Source organism: Carya illinoinensis, chromosome 8 (assembly GCF_018687715.1).
Source record: "Carya illinoinensis cultivar Pawnee chromosome 8, C.illinoinensisPawnee_v1, whole genome shotgun sequence".
Taxonomy (NCBI): Eukaryota; Viridiplantae; Streptophyta; class Magnoliopsida; order Fagales; family Juglandaceae; genus Carya; species Carya illinoinensis.
This window is the reverse complement of record NC_056759.1, coordinates 33,383,261-33,403,490: the sequence shown is the minus strand read 5'-3', so window position 1 is coordinate 33,403,490 and position 20,230 is coordinate 33,383,261. Positions and strand designations below refer to the sequence as shown.

General features: G+C 37.0%; 2 protein-coding genes across 5 annotated transcripts; both read left to right on the top strand.

Moving 5' to 3' along the window:
- The first annotated feature begins 1,108 nt into the window (after positions 1-1,108).
- LOC122274166 (rhodanese-like domain-containing protein 6) lies at positions 1,109-8,588 on the top strand. 4 transcript variants are annotated; one of them, XM_043083148.1, is made up of 9 exons: positions 1,109-1,383; positions 1,539-1,700; positions 2,991-3,096; positions 3,238-3,436; positions 4,403-4,484; positions 5,279-5,361; positions 6,603-6,717; positions 6,873-7,035; positions 7,587-8,588. In XM_043083148.1, the coding sequence occupies exons 1-9, from the start codon at positions 1,210-1,212 to the stop codon at positions 8,339-8,341; spliced, it is 1,839 nt and encodes a 612-aa protein (XP_042939082.1). In that variant the 5' UTR covers positions 1,109-1,209; the 3' UTR covers positions 8,342-8,588. The 4 variants fall into 4 exon arrangements, with proteins under 4 accessions (XP_042939082.1, XP_042939081.1, XP_042939078.1 ...); XM_043083147.1 differs by having other exon boundaries at positions 6,870-7,035; XM_043083144.1 differs by having other exon boundaries at positions 6,603-6,735; positions 6,870-7,035.
- A 10,020-nt stretch (positions 8,589-18,608) lies between these two features.
- Positions 18,609-19,367, top strand: LOC122317986. Its single transcript, XM_043135090.1, has one exon. The coding sequence runs from the start codon at positions 18,648-18,650 to the stop codon at positions 19,134-19,136; it is 489 nt and encodes a 162-aa protein (XP_042991024.1). The 5' UTR covers positions 18,609-18,647; the 3' UTR covers positions 19,137-19,367.
- The last annotated feature ends 863 nt before the right edge of the window (positions 19,368-20,230 follow it).

Below are 20,230 nucleotides of genomic sequence, written 5' to 3'. Positions count from 1 at the left end.
TGGGAGATGGAAACCGAATAGAAATGGAGAACGAGATGGCGAAATCGATCGAGAGAAACATCACAGTGCTCGAATGGGAGAAAGATCCCTCATAAATCGAAGGGAAACATATGAAGAGACGGGGAAGAATTGAGGGTTTGTGTAGTCTGGAGATGGGAGAATCGAAGGCTTTGCAAAAAGAAAGGGGGAAATCAAAGAGAGGGGAGAAGATGGATGTCAAAAAGAGGGGGAGCAGGGGGACAGGACTAACTGGGAGAACCAAAAATAAAAGAAAGAAAGGGGATGTCAAAGAAATAACCAAAATGAAACGATTCGTTTCATTAACCATTCAAATTTGAATGAAATGATTCGTTTCATTAATGCCACGTAGGCACCGACTACACGCCGTCTCCCCAAGGCGCTTGCAGACAACATTTTCCTTTGCTTAGTAGTCTTATTTACTTATATTTCTATTTTACTCATACTTCACTTGAAATGGAAATTGTGCAAAGGAAAATAATATTATGTCTCTAAGTTTGTTCTTCAATTTGATTATTCATGTATTTTATTTTATTTTTAATATTTTTATTTAATAGTTAATAAAGTGATTAATTATGTATTAGTATTTTTTTTATTTTTAAAAAATATTTAAGAGTAATGTTAGGTATAAGATTCAAATAGACAAACATTATATAATTTTTTTTATAATAAAGTGAGTCCCACTAATAAAGAATAATTTTTTTATATTTTTTATTTTAAAATATAACTTTTTTTGGTAAAGATTTGTATGAAATTTATATATTTAAAATTTGTACAAAATTTTCTAAAAAATAATAATAATAATAATAATAATAATAATAAAAGAAGAAGGAAAAAAGCATGATAATGCATAAGACGATAAAAAGGGCAGAAAAGAAATATATTGGGCCCAATGAGGATTTTGCTATATATAATCGTCATATGCAGTCGACATACAGTCGGCTGTATGGAATAAATAAAAAAAAATTATAAAATTTTTTTTTATATTCAATAAGACCTACATGAATTATAAAAAATTATAAAAATAATTTTTTTTCATATAAATCTCATATTAATTTTTTTTTATAACTGACTGCACGCCAATTACACGCCGACTGCAAAAATATTTCTCAATGATAATTCCGGTCTCCCCTTCTTCCTCCACCATATTTAGCTTGCAACTCAAAGATAGCTGCCATAGAAACCCTAGCAATGGCGAAGACCCATGCCGAAGAGCAAGACCGACAGCAGTATGGAGTCCTCCTCTACTACAAGTACACCGAAATCCCCGACCTGAACGGTCTCGTTGCCTTCTACGAGTCCAACTGCAACTCCCTCGGTCTCCTCGGCCGTGTCCGCCTCTCACCACAAGGCGTCAATGTCACTGTAGGCCCCTCCTTTCCCTCTTCACTCTCCTGTTTCCCGAGAGGATACAAAGATTCTTTACCAACTTACCATTCTTTACCAACTTACCAAGTGCGGCATTAACATATGTTCTTCTGTCTCGCTTTGATGAGTTATTGTGATTGGTACGTGAGTAGGTTGGTGGGGAGTTGTCCTTGCTGGAGAAACACATTGCTGCTGTCATGTCAAATATTTTGTTTGAAGGGACTGACTTCAAGCTCGCGACTTGTGATCACCCATTGAATGACAAGGTTGCAAAGGAATGTGGATTCACTGCTCTTTCTATTCGAGTCGTCAAGGTAATTGTGATTGATTTTTCTTCGTTACACTTTTTTTTGATAGGTAATAGACTTTATCGAATCGAATGAAACTAGGCGGAGCCTATGTACATAGGAATTATAAAAGATAAGACACCTAATTACATTCTAGAAAGTTGAAAAGAAAACAAAAACGCATTAACACTCTCTCCCTTTAATACAATAGCAGAAAACCACTGAAAAAGAGAGGACACAGCGAAAAAGAAATTCCAGATATCCCCCACTGCTCTTTTCCTGTTGTTAAAACATCTGTCATTCCTTTCCGTCCATAAACACCACAATACGCACAATGGTATCATCCTCCATGCCGCATCCAGTTGAGAGCTATTGTGATTTCTGTTCCACCAGGCTAAAACCTCCACCACCCTCTTAGATATAACCCAACTCAGCCCAGCTCTACAAAGAATACCAACCCATAACTCCCTAGCCACCTCACAATGAAGAAAAAGATGATCAATCGATGAGGGTTCTTCCTTACAATTTGAGTAGGCTTGAAGACTCTTTATACACACCCTGTACATGAGGGTTCTCCGCTTTCTAATGAATTCTCTTATTGCTTGCAAAATTGAAAGGACTACATTTGTATACACGATGTTCTTTTCATGGTTCCTTTGTGCTTTTTTGAAAACTTTAGCTTTGATTAATCTATATTTAGTTTTATATCTAATTTTAAATTTAAGATTTTTAATTCTTATTTTTCTTTGTTATGTCATGGGATACTAGAGAGACTTTTTCATGACATATGCTTTCTGTGGGGTTTCGTTTTGCTAAGTAACTGTAAGGAGAGGGGAGAAGGATGGGGTCCATAAATGTACTCCCAAGCCCACCCCAAAAGGATTACTCGATTCCCAGAATGGCTTAGACTGTTATAAACCATCATTCATCATCTGTTGTTAGTGGTGTGAGATTGAACTTTCTGGTGTGGAGGCTGATATTTTTGCACGTGTAATTCCTCACACAATGACCATAAGGAGTTCATCTGTTTAGAGGTTGAAATTAAAATTTACCTCGAATTGGTTACGTCTAATTGCCCCGTACCTCCATGACTATTAAAAAGTTATTGTAAAGGTCATTTTACTTCCAAATAATTATAGGAAAATTGAAGAAAATATTGAAGAAAGATTATGGGCAGTCAAGGGATCAAACAGATGAAGATGATATGGCATCACTTAACTAATTCACCAAAAAACTATCAATTTAATTCAAATAATTGCAAGTTTCAGTGTAAATTTCCTTCAACCATCTAATAATACAACTTTACCTCATTTTCAGGATCTGGTTACACTTAGTTCTCAACCCCTGTTAAAGTCACCTGAAATTTCTAATGCTGGGACACATCTCTCTGCAGTTGATTTTCATTCTGCCCTTCAGAGTGCTGGTAAGTTATCTGGTTTTGGCACACAGAAACTCTTGAATATGCTTCTCTCTCTCTCTCTCTCTCTCTCTCTCTATATGCTCTTATGGAGGAAATAATTGGAAATTGCAATGGTCATCTTCTGATTACGCATATGTTTGCCAGGAAAACTTTTGAAGAAAGAAAGTCCTGCAGACCCCGAAGGACTTGTTTTATTGGATGCAAGGAATTTATATGAGACAAGAATTGGGAAGTTCCATGCACCAAACGTGGAAACTTTAGATCCGGGAATTAGGCAGTATAGTGATCTGTCCTCATGGATTGATGATAACTCTGAGCAATTGAAAGGGAAAAGTGTTCTTATGTAAGTTCACCTCTGGAACTCGTACTCTCCTGGATGGTTCCTGCTATTCACTTTCTATTTATCTTACTACCTAGATGGAACAACATTATTGTGTAAGATATTTTTGGAATTCTTTTTTCCTGGGGTGCAAATTGTTTTGATACATATTTGTTTAGACAAATGATTCTATCTGAACTTCAGCTTTTGGTAGAGATATAAGTTGGGACGACATGATGTATGTGTCTTATCTCTAGCTATTTGTGGATCCTGCTTATGTTTATATTGTTTATAATGTTTATCTGTGTGTTTCCCACTGCTGTCTTGTTTATCACTTATCAAAAAATGGTGTTTCCTTGCGTAGAAAGCCTTGTTTCCACTATTTTTTTATCAAAAGCAAAGAAAAGTGCAATCTAATACATGGGAAATATACTGGAGAAATGCCAAAAAAGTATTAAATTAAGAGAAGTAGCAGCTTCAAATCCGCAACAGAAGCTTCTTCAGCCTCAAAATTGTGCGCATTCATTTCCCTTCATGAACACCAAACAAGACCCAACAGTTTTGATACTGTTTCTTGCACCATATGTTAGTACCCTCAGTTTGAATTTACAGTAGCCAATGCTCAAGTGAGTAGCTCATATATTTCTATTGATTTATATTTCTGCAGTTGAGTTTAGGAGGTTGTAGCTATTTGAGAAAGTACTTTTAAGTGCAGTGCAGTTCATTTTTAAATTTTTTTATTTGCATTTTGGGGGGTTTTACATTTTTTTGGAATTGCTTACTGATTGGTTGGAAAAGCCTATGTTAGTTATATAGTTTTTCTAATGTACCTTGCTTGGAATGGTAATTTAACCTTGGACTACCATGACAAGCATTTCTTATATATCGACTTCTTTGTATATGGGCAATACTACTTCCAAGTCATTTCTGTTTTTCTAATCTTGTGATGCATACTTCATTTTGGCTCCTGGTTCGTTGTTTATGTTTCAGGTACTGCACTGGCGGGATTAGGTGTGAGATGGCATCGGCCTATATTAGGTCTAAAGGTGCTGGGTTTGAGAATGTGTTTCAGGTGAGCTCCTGCAGAGAAAGTTTTCTTCCCCAAAACAAAATTTTCTATTGGTGATGTTGCTACCATTTCTGTTGTTTTCTTCGAAAATTTTTCCTCGCCATAGGAAGTATTTATACTTCAATAGTTGCTATATCCATATCCAGTATGTATCTGATGGGGTAATCTTGGATACAGCAGTATACTTGTTTGCTCTCTCTCTCTCTCTCTCTCTCTCTCTCTCTCTCTCTCTCTCATCAATAGCTTCTTAGTTAATTTTATTATTTTGACACATTTTATGCCTTCTAGTCTTTTGATTTTTCTGTTGAAGTAAGGCTAAGCATATTATATATTTATAAAATATTTACTTATATCTCAATACATTAGCCTGTATTGTATCATATCTTAAATTTTAGAGAATTGATACTTGTGTATTCTGTATTTGTATTAGTGCTTCCTAGTCATGAACAATAGACTACGATAAGCTTATTTGAAAAGCTCATGAATTTGTGGTCTATTTTTCATTTTCATTATCTTTCCCAAGACAAGGATTGCGTTACCATATTTACCTGAGCAATTGTGTTGTTTGGTCATCTTATTGTTGTATATAGATCTGCTAGGACTCATGATAGGATACATACCTCTATATTTTGTTTGGGTGTTTTCTACTTAAAGATAGTGTATGTGCTTCTAAAAAACGTACTTACCTTGATAAAATGGCATAAAAACATGGCTCTTATTAAAGATGGTAATGAACATATTTGTTGACAATATGGTCATTGTTGCAGTTGTTTGACTTAGCAAAAACATTATTGCAGTTATTTGGTGGGATACAGCGTTATTTGGAACAATTTCCGGATGGTGGTTTTTTCAAAGGAAAGAATTTTGTTTTTGACCATCGGTATGTTGTTTTAATCTCTCAATGCCTCTACTTATTTATGCAGATACTGCTATCTATCATGTCAGGTCTGGAATGTGGTACATCCAATTTGAATTTGCAAGTGTTACATATTCAATGCCTCTATTGGAAATACGTTTCTTTAAACTGTCACAACGTTTCCCAAAGAAATTAGTTGAGATGGTCTCTTGTTTCTCATTATCTCAACCTAAAAGAGACGTACTAGATGTCCTTGTTCACGAGCTTGGGTTCCAGAGTACTAAACAAGTGATTTGAATCTTTATAATTATTTTAATTAATAATTATGATGATATACATGGTTTTACATAGACTTCAAGGGCTATGGTTTTGTGCTGGTTCGCTTAAAGGTTTTATCATCTTATAAATAGTGAATTTTTCATGTTATAAATAAATTAGTAAATAGTGGTTGTGACAGCTATCTATGTATGGACCCTTCACTTCTTATGTAACAATAAAACTGCCTTTGGTTTCCAGGTTCTTTTGAGAGCCCTAGATTTGCTAGATTAAGCACCTAAGAAGAGGCTTTTCCTTTGTTTTACCAATCAAAAAAGAAAAGAAAAGAGGTTTTACCTAAAAGATACCTATTAAGATGAGAATCACTATTGAGATGAGAATCTCATGGTTTGAACATCAAACATTTGATTTTTTTTGGATGTTTATGTACATATATGTGTGTGTATAGTAAATGACATGCAGACGTGGTTCACCCTTCATTTGGTTCTTAAGGCTTTCTCTCAGATATCACTAATATTCTTAACTATAGGATGCTTATCATATCTGTTTCCATTTTTCTTTTAACTCCAGGATCTTTCTATTTTGATTTGTTTTCTCTATGTATCAATTTTTTGTTATTTTTTTCTTCCTTTAGGATATTATTGTCGTGTCCCCTTTTGATGATCCTTATCTAGTTTTATTAACATTGAAAAAAAGTAATGACATGCCCCATGGGTGTGTGCTTAAATATGCCAAGCAAAAAAGGAAAATGTAAATGCCTCGTGTGCTATATTGCAATATAGGCTTTTTTGATACATACGCAACTTTTTTTTAATCAGCACTATACATATGCAACTTACATTGTGAGAACTGCTGACAATAACATTGACAATGTTACTTATAAAAAATAAAAAAAAAACATTGACAATGTTGCAAACGTAATTCCTACTCTTTTTACTTGTAAAAAGAAAAACTCTGATTCCTACTATTTTTTGTTTTGTGGCTGGTAGGATATCAGTTGGGAGCTTGGATGCGAGTGTCATTTCCACCTGCCTACTTTGTGGCTCTGCATTTGATGATTATTCTTCACGCTGCCGATGCACCCATTGTAGGATGCTAGTTTTGGTCTGTGTTAGTTGCAGGGTATAGGCAAATAATCCTTCTCATGATTAGAAATTGGCTGAGCTATTTTAGATTTCACTTTGTCTTGTTTTTAAATGATTGTAAGTGCTTCATACCTTGTATTTTTTTCTTCTGAATTTTGTTATCATGGTCAGCAGAAGGAGAAATCTCTATATGTTTGTGAGCTTTGCCAGAAACACGGGAAGGGTTTTGGATCAGTGCCATTAATTGAAAATGGCGAAACACAAGCAGTATCATCAGAAGAGCTTAAAACTGTTTTGTCAGATACAGAGCTCTTACGTCAAGTGCCATGGAGCCTTGGTAAGGTCTGAAATTACATCACTCCAAATGCCCTTTCTGTCCCAAGTAGCCAGAGCAAATTAATCAATATTCCCGATTCTCTGTTGCTGGCAGTTAACACTTATCATACACACGTAGACCACACTAGCCGAATCTGTTAACTTTCAGGAACGCTATTTTTTCTTATTTTCTCTTATTTGGATGAATCAGAACACTCTTTTTAACAATGATAGAATATTTTTTGAGAAATACTCTAGCCACAAAATGATTATACAAAAATAATCCAACAAACTGATGTTGCTTGATGTGGTCTGTCAGATTGTAAAATTACTTTTATTATAAAGCAGATATGACGGATTATATAAATCCACGTCAGTTTGTAGGATTACTTTTGTGTAATCTCTTTGTGGTTGTGGCACTTCTCATATTTTTTTGTGTATTTCCTTTTTCAGTGGTTAAATTAGAAATATTCATTTAGTGATTAGTGGCTTTCTTGAATTCCGAAGAGTTGAAAGTTGAGGGTCCATGTTTTGGCTTCCTTTTATTCTTCCTAACATCTTGATACATTGTAGATAACCAACCTCGGAGAAAAATAAAAATCTTATGCCTGCACGGCTTTCGGCAGAATGCCTCCAGTTTTAAAGGAAGAACTGCATCATTAGCCAAAAAGCTCAAAACCTTTGTTGAGCTCGTATTTGTTGACGCACCTCATGAATTACCATACATCTACCAGCCCTGCTTCACAGAGTCGCATGGAGATTGCACATCACCTTCATTAGAACGAACCCAGCCTCCACCATCTGAGAATTGCAAGAAAAAGTATGGATGGTTAGTGGCACCTGATTTCAATGGAAGGAGTGAAGCAGATTGGAAAATTGCAGATTGTCCATTTGATCCTCTCCAGTACCAGCAACAAACTGATGGCTTTGAGGCATCACTGGCATACTTGAAGACCGTGTTCTCTCAGGAAGGGCCATTTGATGGGATATTGGGATTTTCTCAGGGAGCTGCAATGGCTGCTGCTTTAGTTTCTGCACAAGAAGGGAGGCTAAAAGGTGAAATGGATTTCAGATTTGTGATTCTGTGCTCTGGGTTTGCTCTTAAATTACCAGAGCTTGAGTGTAAACGGATCAATTGCCCGTCGCTTCACATTTTCGGCAGTGACCATGGGAAGGACAGGCAGATTGCAAACCAGGCTAGCAGGGACCTTACTTCTTTGTTTGATGATGGTTGCCGTGTGATTATTGAGCATGACTGCGGTCATATCATTCCTACGCGGTCTCCTTATATTGATGAGATCCGAAATTTTCTTCAACGGTTTCTTTAATTGGTACTCTTGAGTGCAAGATTTAGGCCTTTTTTTTTTTTTTTGCAACGAGTGAACTACAAATAAGAATTAGTACTGGGATTAATCTTTAAATATTTTAGTCTTTATATTTAGCCAAAATCTTGTGAGTAGATTTATTGATGGCGAGGGCATGGTGATCTAATGGCCTAAATGCTATGGATGTGAATATTTTTTGTATAATTATAATTGGTTTCACAAATAAGTGGTGTGTTTAGAGCGTTTGTAAGCAGCAAAATTTGTAGGTGAATATCTTCTTGCTACTAGTAGACGTTATGATGGGACATCTGGTATAGATCTCATGCCATTGATGATGGTGATGTGAGGTGGTGTTTAGTTACAATTTGTTTTTTTTCTAGAAGTAGTTACGTTGGGATGGGGATATTGAGAAATGTTATGATTGAACAAAAGTGTTTTGAGTTTGAAAAATTAAACGAGAGATGGTGGAGATGCATGGAGACTGGAGAGTAGTTGTCGTACAGTGCATCACATTTTCATAGCTCAAGCTTCCATGGGTTGGCTGGTTGCCTCATTGCAGGAAGTTCTAGGCTGGGGGGGCTCTTCTGAGTTCATCAGATCAAGACGAAGTGGTTCTCAGGTATTGGTTTGCAGTGGTAGCGTAACTCTAATGGGAGGTTTTTTATCTTTATCAGAGTTTGGTCAAGGGAAGAGAAGTGGTATGCTAGTGATACCAGAAGGGAGAAGGGGGTAGGGTGGAGGAACCTTGGGGATTTATTGAAGGAAATGGTTGCAGCATCCTCTGTCGTGGAAGGGAAAAACAGAGGAAAATCACAGTGGTAGTCTTCATCCTCCCAGCCCTTACCTCCGCCGTAGGGCCTCTCTCCTTCATACAGAGAAGTGTTGTCTCGAGCCCCAAAACCTGTAGAGAGGACAGGCAAGCCATCCCCTATGGTGATAGCTTAGACTTGTGGGAAGTTTGACAGGAGGGTGTCGGGGCTTAATATGGCAAACGTGCTGCATGCACTGGCTGAAATGGAGAAACAGATGGGGACTATGCAGTTGAATATGGGAGTGCTGAAACGCTGCGTTGAGGAGATAAGTACCCTTGCCGAGTTGGGCCATGAACAAGAGTCTGTTTCGGCTTCTGAAGACCCTGTAAATGTTGGGTTTAATTCTAAGGGGAAGGGCCTGGTAATAGATGGGCCACAAGGGCCTAAGGAAGTAACTTATGTAGACCCAGGTCCATACCCATATAAAACACTTATGCAGGCTCAAACTCCTCACCTAGCCTAGGCTCAGGCCCAACAATCGCAACCTACAAATCAGGCCCAAGCTCAGACCCAGACTAAGGCCTAGGCTCAGGCCCAGGTCCAACACGTAGCTCAGTCTGCCCTTCAGCCTGATACGACGCCGTCGAGCTCCGTATGTCCATCGACAAACCAACCTTTGGGTATGGGTCAGGGGTTAACGCCGGAGGTAGGGGTTTCGCCGCCGAGGCCAGAGGGGTTGGAAGTCTTGCCGGAGAGGCCAGAGGTGATGGAGGATGCGCCGGAAAGGTCAGAAGCTAGATTTGCCGTTGTATGAAGGGAAGAGAGGCTAGCGACTGAACCTTGGGTGGCCAGTCTAGCACCGGAAAGTGCACAGACAGGGTCGACTGAGATGGAGGGAGGCCTTGCCGTCCCTTTGACGCCGGCCAGAAAAATTTTGAGTGGTACGTGGCTCTTGGGGTCTCCGACAGATGGTTTTTCTCGAGAAATAGAGGAGCAGGATGGTCTTAGGGTGGATGAGAGCAATTCTATCGATATAGTGAAGTCTTCTGAAGTCGTTGAGATAGCCAGGGATGAGTTTGTTAGAAAATGTGATGCAGTTGTAGAATTAGGGTCCCTTCAGTTGGCATTGGTTGATAAAGATTGCTCTGATGGGAAGGGGGCTGTGCTAACCCCTTTATGCACAATCCCACCTAGTTTTAAATATGATAAATGCCCATCTAATTGGGTTTTCAAAAAGGTGGAGGAGATACAAGCTGTTATTGGGATTTCATATGAAGGAGATGAAGATAAATTTATGGCCCTTCTTATGGCAATTGAAGAGAGGAGGTCGAAGTCAGAGACTAAGCAGAACAGGGAGCTTAAAAGGCTAACTTGCTCCATTAATTATGATGTAAAGGAGGGAAGTAGTGGTAGGGCTAGAGTGAAAGGGAGGGACAATCTCGGTTTACATGCGGCCTAAGATTATCTCTTGGAACGTGCGGGGGCTTAACGATCGCAATAAATGCCTCCGTATCAAATCTTTATTGCGGTTATAGAAGGGGGATGTGGTATGTCTTCAAGAAACTAAACTTAGTTTTATTGATAGAAGAATTGTACGAAGTTTATGGGGGTGCTCGTATGTGGGATGGGCCTATCTAGCCTCTTTGGGAGCTTCAGGCGGAGTATTATTAATGTGGGATAGAAGAGTGGTTGAGGTGACTGAGGAGTGTATCGGGGATTATACAGTAGCGACTCTTTTCAAAAATGTGGTTGACGGGTGGGCATGGGCTTTTGCAGGGTCTTATGAGCCGAATGTGGATAGAGAAAGGAGGAGGCTTTGGGAAGACTTGGCAGGTCTGCACTCTTTGTGGGATGTACCGTGGTGCATGAGGGGGATTTTAACATTACTTGCTTCCCCAGTGAGAGATCAGGGCACTACCGGAATTCTGCAGTCATGGAGGAGTTCTCCGAGTTCATCTTTGAGCTGGATCTCATGGATCTCCCCCTTACAGGGGGCGAGTTCACTTGGTCAAACGGTCGGGTTTGGTCGAAATTGGATAGATTCCTCGTTTCTCCTACGTGGGAACAACACTATCTGGAGGTTTGTCAGAAACGGCTAGCCAGAATATTTTCAGACCATTTTCCTATTCTTTTAGATTGTGGGGGTATTCATAGTGGGCGCCGGTACTTCAAGTTTGAGAACATGTGGCTTGCAGCGGATGGGTTTGTAAAGATGGTCTGTACTTGGTGGGCCTCGTATCAGTTCATTGGCACCCCAAGCTTTATTCTTGCAGGTAAACTGAAGGCACTGAAACAAGATCTGAAGAAGTGGAACTTGGAAGTTTTTGGCCATATTGATAATCAGAAGTCTACTCTCTTGGAGGAATTGCAGGAACTTGAGAGGAGGAGGTGCTTATGAGGAAGGGTACGGTTTTGGCAAATCTGGAGAGGGTCTTGTTGTCAGAGGAGATTTCCCGCAAAAAATCCAGAGCTCTTTGGCTGAAAGAAGGTGACAAGTGCACGAAATACTTTCACAAAGTGACCAATTCACACCGGCCCAGTAACGCCATTGAATCTCTACACTCAGATAACCAGGTGATATCTTCTGCTTCGGAGTTAGAAAACCATATTGGGAATTATTATGAGTGTCTCCTCTCAGAACCGGCTGGTTGGAGGCCAAAGCTGGATGCCCTGTCCTTTAAAACAATCGATTCTTAGAGTGTGATTGCTTTGGAGAGACCGTTTGAGGAAGACGAGATTTAAAAGGTCATCTCTGGTATGGCCAAAGACAAAGCGCCGGGGCCGGATGGGTTCTCAATGGGGTTCTTCCAAATTTGTTGGGACATCGTTAAAGGTGATGTTTTGCAAGTCTTCAGTGAATTTCATTCTTTTCAAAAGTTTGAAAAATCTCTTAATGCGACATTCATTGCCCTTATACCTAAGAGACACGAGCCTTCGGTTATTGAGGATTTCCGCCCTATAAACTTGATTAGTGGTGTTTATAAGATTATCTTGAAAGTCCTTGCCAATTGTTTGAGCCTAGCACTGGAACAGATTATCTCCAAGCCTCAAAATGCTTTTATTTATGGAAGACAAATCCTTGACTCGATGCTCATTGCAAATGAGTGTTTGGATCATAGACTGAGGGAGGGCAAACCAGGTATTTTATGCAAGCTTGACATGGAGAAGGCTTACGATCATGTGAATTGGGAGTTCCTTCTGTATATGCTTAGGAGGAGTGGTTTTGGCGATAGATGGATTGCTTGGATGCGTCACTGCATTTCAACAGCTCGATTCTCAGTTTTAGTAAATGGTACACTGGCTGGTTTCTTTCACAGTTCTCGTGGATTGAGGCAAGGAGACCCTTTATTTCCCCTCTTGTTTGTTATAGTTATGGAGACTCTTAGCCAAATGGTTCAGGCAGCTGTTAGCGGAGGTTTCTTATCTGGCTTCAAGGTGGGTAACGACATGGTTATGATCTCTCATTGGTTATTTGCAGATGATACCCTACTCTTTTGTGAAGCAAATAGGAATCAGATCCAAACTCTACGGGCATTGCTACTTTGCTTTGAAGCAGTGTCGGGGCTCAAGGTGAATCTTGGCAAGTCTGAGATGGTTCCGGTGGGTGCGGCTTCAAATATACGCAACTTAGCTTGTTTTTTGGATTGCCAGGTGTCTTCATTGCCTTTGAAATACCTGGGCCTCCCTCTAGGAGCTACTTTTAAGGCTAGAGCGATTTGGGATGGGGTAGTGGAGAAGATAGAGAAAAGACTGGCTGGTTGGAAACGAATGTACTTATCGAAAGGGGGTCGACTCACTCTTATTAAGAGCACCCTGACGAACCTTCCCACTTATTTTCTATCTTTGTTCCTATTGCCAGTAGGGGTGGGAAACAAAATTGAGAAACTCTTTAGGGCGTTCCTTTGGGGGGGCATGGGGGAGGAGAAGAAATTTCATCTGGTTAGATGGAAGATAGTTTGTGATCCAGTCGTACAGGGGGGGCTGAGAGTGTGTGACTTGAGAACTTTCAATAAAGCTCTTTTAGGGAAATGGTTATAGAGATACCAATCAGAGGGGGATGCATTGTGGAAGGAAATCATTGTCGCTTGCTATGGAGATACTTGGGGCGGTTGGTGTTCCAACGAAGGGAGGGGGGGTATGGTGTGAGTTTATGGAAGTTTATAAGGAGGGGGTGGTCTTGTTTCGAGAATCATATTCGATTCATTGTGGGAGAAGGCAATAGAATTAGTTTTTGGCAGGATGTATGGTGTGGAGAGCATGCTTTGGAAAAAGCTTTTCTGAACCTTTATCGTATTGCTGCTAATAGAGAGGCTTCGGTTGCGGATATGCGGTCCATCTATAATGGCACTTTTCAGTGGGATGTTCTCTTCAATAGGGACTTTCATGATTGTGAATTATCTTCTGTTTCAGATCTTTTCAGCTTTCTATACTCTATAGGGACTCCTATGGCACAGTGTGACCGTGTGAAGTGGAGGTTTAATAATCAGAAGAAATTTACGGTAAAGGAGTATTACAAAATTTTGACCACACAAAACCACCCTCCGTTTCCTTGGAAGAATATTTGGCGGACGCGTGTACCCTCCAAAGTAGCCTTCTTCGTCTGGAACGCAGCACTTGGGAAGATCTTGACCACGGATAACTTGAGGAAGAGGGGGTGTGTAATGATGGATTGGTACTATATGTGCAAAAAAAATAGAGAATCCGTGGATCACCTTCTATTACATTGTGAGATCACAAGGGAGATATGGGATGAGATTTTCCAAAGGGTCAATATTGCTTGGGTTATGCCTTTGAGGAAGATACAAGGGTGCCAGCAAGTGGCAGCAGCATGGAAGATGATTCCACTATGTATCATGTGGTGTATCTGGTTGGAAAGAAATGCGCGTTGTTTTGAAGACAAGGAACGCATTATGGAGGAGCTAAAGAACTTTTTCTTTCAAACTTTATTACTTTGGTTCTCTGCTATTGTACTAAATGGGGACAGTGTTCATGATTTCTTGTCTTTGATTCCTAGCTTGTAGAATGTTTTTAGGTACCTGATGTATACTTCCTGTATACAAGGGCCATGCCCTTTTTTATGATCAATAATATTTATCTTTTACTTATCAAATAAATAAAAAAAAAAGATCTCATGTTTAGATTCATTTGAACTCCACATGCCTTTCCTTTTCTTTGCAAATGTCCACTTCTCTAGCTTTAGCACTCTTCAATGCCAGTCGCACCTTGAATGCTACTCCCAAAGAAACTAGCCATGACTATCATTACTGCTATTTCTCAGCATCCTGTGACGTTATATGACCACAATGTATGCACATTATTCTATTCTATATAATTGCAACAAAATGTCTACTGTGCCAAAACCTTAAAAAGGAAACAAGGTCATTAAGATATACTCCTCCTTTAGCAGAACATTGCCATTTCATTCATATGCATGTATTTTCATCCAGCCAGTTAATAAATGTTATTTATGCTGGGCTTATGGCTTATTGCAGGTCATTTTGTAGGAATATTAGATGATTTGGTAAGATAAATTTGCAGCAAAAGACAAGTATTTCTAAAATGTTGTTTTGGATGATACTTGAACCGTTCCAGCTAGTCCAAAGAAGCAATGTTCAACTTGGTTATTTGCTGCGGTGGATATGAACCTGGGTTCAACCTCCACTCAGTGTCATGGACCAGGGAAGGAGGCATTTTGGTTGGTTTAGGTTGTGCTGGGTAAAGAAGCAATGTTGAAGTTGGTAATCAGGTGTGGTGGATATGCGCCTGGGTTCCACTCGATGTCATGGACCTGGGGTAGGAGACAGTTAGGGTTGGTTTGGGTTGCATCATGATGCAGTTGGTTGTTATGGGTTGTGAGAGGGACTGTGTATTTGAATGCTTCATTCATTAGCTGATTGACCAGGTGATGCAAGCTCACTAATGATCTAAAACTGCCTATTAAATCATATTGTCCCATCTGTAATAAATGGGATCTACCTTATTAAAGATGTAGTCAAAATGATAAATCTGTCAAACACATAGAAAATATGGATACAGTTACATCTATAAAGGAATTATATAAAAAAAAAAAGAAAAAAAATCTTACAAATTGACGTGACTTTATCTGATCTGTTAGATTTACTTTATAATAAAAATAACTTTACAATATGACAAGTTTATGAAATTACTTTCATGTAATCATTCTATAATATTTTTTTAAAAAAATATGCATTTTTAAGATAAGTTTAAAGGTTGCACTTTATTTTAGATGTTACGTTTGTACACTTTTCGAGATTCTTTATGATAAAAAAGAAAATAAATATGAGTTTAGGTATTACTTTAAACTTTAAATTTTGGAATTTAATTTTAGCATTGACATACAATCAAGAACATTAATCCTAATTAAACATAAAGTATTATGGCGGTCCAATTCAATTTTGATCAGTCCGGCCGGTGAATGAATGGTTTTAAGGCTAAACCTAACCTAAATTAAGATGTAGTATTGTGTGCAAACATCACTTTTAAATAAGAAATTTAAAAGTGAAATTTGAATTATGAAATTATATATATATTTAATTGAAAATATAAGATGTTTTAATTATTTTATTTATCGTTATTGACAAAATCGCTTTTTTTTTTTTTTAGAAATAAAATAATCAAAATGTCTCTCTCATATTTATTTAATTGAAATGAATAGATCCTTGAATGAGATTGATGTAAATTACTCAAAATTAAAAATAACAACAAAATACATTTATTTGTGTAGGTGTGGTGTCTATTGGTGGATATATACATTCACACTTCGATCATTCACGTCGAACTCCCAACCCCCAATACATAGTTTAGCGTTCCCAACTACATCACACATGGAATAATATAATTGGCTGCTTCCTCAACACACCTCTACACCTTTAATTTCACCATAAATGTTCAACCATAATATCATTGCCAATATCAAACGCTAATAACCATTCGACCTGCTTATTGCGAGTTTCGTTACATATAGTTGTTTTTATATATTATTAATATAATTGATAACAATAATTATTTTATATTAAAAAAACACAATTAATTATATTAATAGAGTGAATAAAAAATACGAAAAAAATATAATAGATATCTTTTTCAAAGAATTTAGTAGAGTCTTGAATGTATATAGTAAAAAAGTGAAACTGATAAATGATAATGAATTTTAATAAATGGGCATGAAATGTTCAATTAACTATTAAAAAGAAGAAGAAAGCATCATAGATATCACCAACTGATGTGCTTTTTTCGTAGCTTTCTTTGTTCACAATTTGATATTTTTGATGATGTCTTAGAAGTAGAGAAATCACACCAAGCCATCCCAAACTTGGTGGTTAGATGGCAGCCAATAAAATATGAAATTAAAAATATTTAAAGATAAAATGATACAAAGAAATCCACCATTTCGATATATAGAAAATGATATATTTGAAAATATCGTAAATATGAAATAGTACAATGAATGTTTTGAAATGAAAGATTTGTTGAAAAGTGTTACAGACACAAATAGAATATATAAAAATAAATTTATAAATTGACACGATTTCATGTGATTCGTTAGATCTACTTTAAAATTATAAAAATATATTTACAATCTAACGTATCGTATCAAATTACGCTAATTTGTAAATTTAGTTTTGTATAGTTCTTTTGTGGTTATATTGGGTGTGAGCTTAATTCTAAATCATGTTTTGGTTCAAAGAAAAGATATTCGTGAAAGGCCTTGAAAGGAATTACCCATTGAATTACTCATTGAACAGGATCTTTTTCATTTTAAATAGAATAGATAGTATCCATAGTGCAAAATATGATATCATTTCATTTCTGCGTTTTATATTAAATGAATTCGATGAATTTTAAAGAGTAAAAATGATCCAATTCCCTTCAGTTCACTTGGAATAGATGGTATCCAAGTATACAATATATTTAATCATTTTATTTGTAAGCATAATACCAAAAGGATAACATTTTCTGACAAATTATATACAATAAACATACTCGTCCCTTACATTATGAGAAAAAATATTCATAATTTTAGAGTGTGTAAGTCTAATATACTCATTTTAAAAAAGTATGATGCTCCACTTACCGAGGGATAGGGCTAAGCATCGACCAAGTTGGAGTTGGTATGGCCAACTTTTGACTCTGACCCCGACTTTGTTAGAGGTCCAACTTCTGACTCCAACTCTGATAGGCATATTCTCTGCTCCGACTCCAATTCTGACTTGTTGGAGCGGATTCGGAGTGGAGTCGGATTTTGAGTTTTTTTTTTTTTCCTTTTTAACTTCATATTTGGCCCACCTTTTTAAAAAAAAAAAAATAATAATTTTGTGGGCTTATAAATTTCAATTGTTTAAAAAATTACAATCTAAACTATTATTAATCAATTTAGTCTATATATTATAGTATAAATATATTATTTTATAATAATTAACCCATGGGACTATGCTAATATATTATTGAGTTAAACTACATAAGAATATAAGATATAGTTATATAAAATCTATATAATCAATACTTTAGTTATTATACATTAGTATTACATGTTATTATAAAATTATTATTTATCCATTAGTGTTACATGTTATTATACATTAGTATTACAATGTTACACGTTATTATGCATTTTAGTATTTATACATTATTATTAGATGTTATTATATTTATATTTATATAATTAATATATAGAAAAACACATATATTTTTATAAAATATGTATCGGAATTGAGTCGGAGTCGGAATGAGAAGTCAGAGTCAGAGTTGGAGATGGAGGTTGAGTATCAGAGTCGGAGCGAAGCGGAGTTGGAGTTGACTCAATGCAACCTCTGCCTCCAACTCCGATTCCTACTTTTTGTGGAGAAAAAACTCTGACTCAAAGCAGAGTTAGGATTGAAGTTAGATTTTTAGATTTCTGTTTAACCCTATTGAGGGAAGTCATCAAAATTCCTTAACAAATGTGCAATTTTTTTAAATCCCTTAAAAAGTTTCTAAAAGAATAAAAAAATTACAAACTTATTAAAAAATATTTCCTTAACCATCAAGTAAAAAAAAGAACAAATTGGTAAAAAATTTCAATGAATATTGTCAGTAGGAGTAGAGTTTTCCTTTAAAAAATAAGTAAATCTGGAGACTTATATAAAAAGATTATTTTTTAATAAGATCTATTTTTTTTAAGTGAATGCACGGAAGTTAAACACCCTAAAATCATATCAAGCGATAGTTTTATATTATATTTATCATTGCGATAGTACCATGACCGAAGATTTATAAACAATTTCTCATTTAAAAATTTTAAACATAAGTCTATATATCTAACACCACACATTTTTTTTTTATCAAATGTTTGATATATAGATAATGAGTAGAAGAATTCAATTAATTTAAGAAAAACAAACCCAGTTTATTTTTTTTCTAAAACCCCAATGGCGTTATTGCAAATTTTAGAAGAAACAAGGGTGATTTTATAGCTTCACAACTATATAAACCCGAACTTTTCCTCCGAACTTCATCAAACGAAAGGAAGGAGTACCAAGAAGGAAGTTAGAGCAAAAATGTCTAAGGTCACGGATGAGATCAGAGCCAAGGCAGAGTTCTACCAAGGAGACGAGATTTGTCAAGCGAAGTCGAAGGAATTGCTCACAGAAATGGGGTTGCCAAATGGGTTACTGCCGCTTCATGACATTGAAGAATGTGGGTATCTGAGGGAGACTGGGTTTGTATGGCTGAAGCAGAAAGCGAGCATAACCCACAAATTTGAACAGATTGACAGGCTTGTGACCTATGGCACTGAAGTCACAGCCTATGTTGAGCCCGGAAAGATCAAGAAGCTCACCGGGGTGAAGGCCAAGGAGTTCTTGGTCTGGGTCACACTTACTGAATTCTCAGTGGCTGATCCCCCTACTGGGAAGATCACTTTCAAGAGTACCACAGGGCTCTCCAGGTCATTCCCTGTGTCAGCTTTTGAAGTTGAGGAGCATGTCAAGGAATCTGTGAAGGAAAACCTGGAAGTGAATGAAGCTGTGCAAGTGCAAGAGGTCTGATTTTTAGGAGCGGATCTCTTTTGAGTTAAAGAAGTGTTACCGATAATAAGATGGAGTTACCAGAATAATTTCATATGGGGGGGTTTCAATATTATTGTTTGGTCATAGATATTTATAAGTTTGTGAAGCAAATTTCTGCAGAGTGCAGAAGACTATCTTATATATATATATGTATATTGTGTAAGTTGTTATTTCAACTGGGAGAAGTTAAAGGATTTATTCTGAATGCAATATGGGAAGCAAACATATTGTTTTATTATCTTTTTCGAACTTTTCGTAAAAAGTCTAATGAGGTTTGGGTTTTTGTCCTGGAGACATATACCCAAACGGGAGGTTGCTGGGTCTGAACTCTGTAAGGATGCCATGGTAAGCATGCATTTATGGTAACAAGACATAACTGCTTAGCGGGACCAAGAGATTAGTATAGGTAATTTGAAACCTTGACACGATAGATCCAACACTTTTTGAGGGTCGATTGAAAACAAAAAGCAACCTATTTATTCTTGTCCAGTCATGTTTGGGTATTCTCCCTATTGAACCTGAGTACTTCAAAAAGTACTTAGGTAGATAAGGTCCAAGGACACACTCATATGTCTATTTTTATTTTAATTAAAACTTTCAAGTTCAGATAATATCTAATTAACACGGGGGAGGACATGCTTGATATGACTTGCGGCATGCTACCAATCTTTACACAACATAAAAGAAATGGAAACCCCAAGGGGAAGGAGCAAGTCACAATTTTTACTTGGGCGGCTTGTAATCCATCAAGCATTAGAGCCGGATGGTTCACAGTTCACAGAAAACAAAACCCAGTTGGGCTTAGAGGTGTGTCAAACCGTGATAGATACTTTGCATACCATAAATTTAAGTGTTTTTTTAATCACAAATATTCTGATAATTTGATTAAAGATGAGAAATTATGCAAAGGGTTGGAATAAGTCCCGAATTCTACAACTAAGAAGACAACAAATGCCTAAATTGGCCCATAAATGAAGTGTTGTGTTTTGAACCCGAATATACAATAATATCCAAAGATCCCCAATACAGAAATCCGAATATGCACTAACATTCAAGAATTCCCAATCCAATAT

Coding starts and splice junctions, on each gene's coding strand:
- LOC122274166 (XM_043083144.1), top strand. CDS start 1,210: ATGGCGAAGACCCATGCCGAAGAGCAAGACCGACAGCAGTATGGAGTC. Junction 1,384..1,538: donor CACAAGGCGTCAATGTCACT/GTAGGCCCCTCC, acceptor GTACGTGAGTAG/GTTGGTGGGGAGTTGTCCTT. Junction 3,437..4,402: donor AAAGGGAAAAGTGTTCTTAT/GTAAGTTCACCT, acceptor TTTATGTTTCAG/GTACTGCACTGGCGGGATTA.
- LOC122317986 (XM_043135090.1), top strand. CDS start 18,648: ATGTCTAAGGTCACGGATGAGATCAGAGCCAAGGCAGAGTTCTACCAA.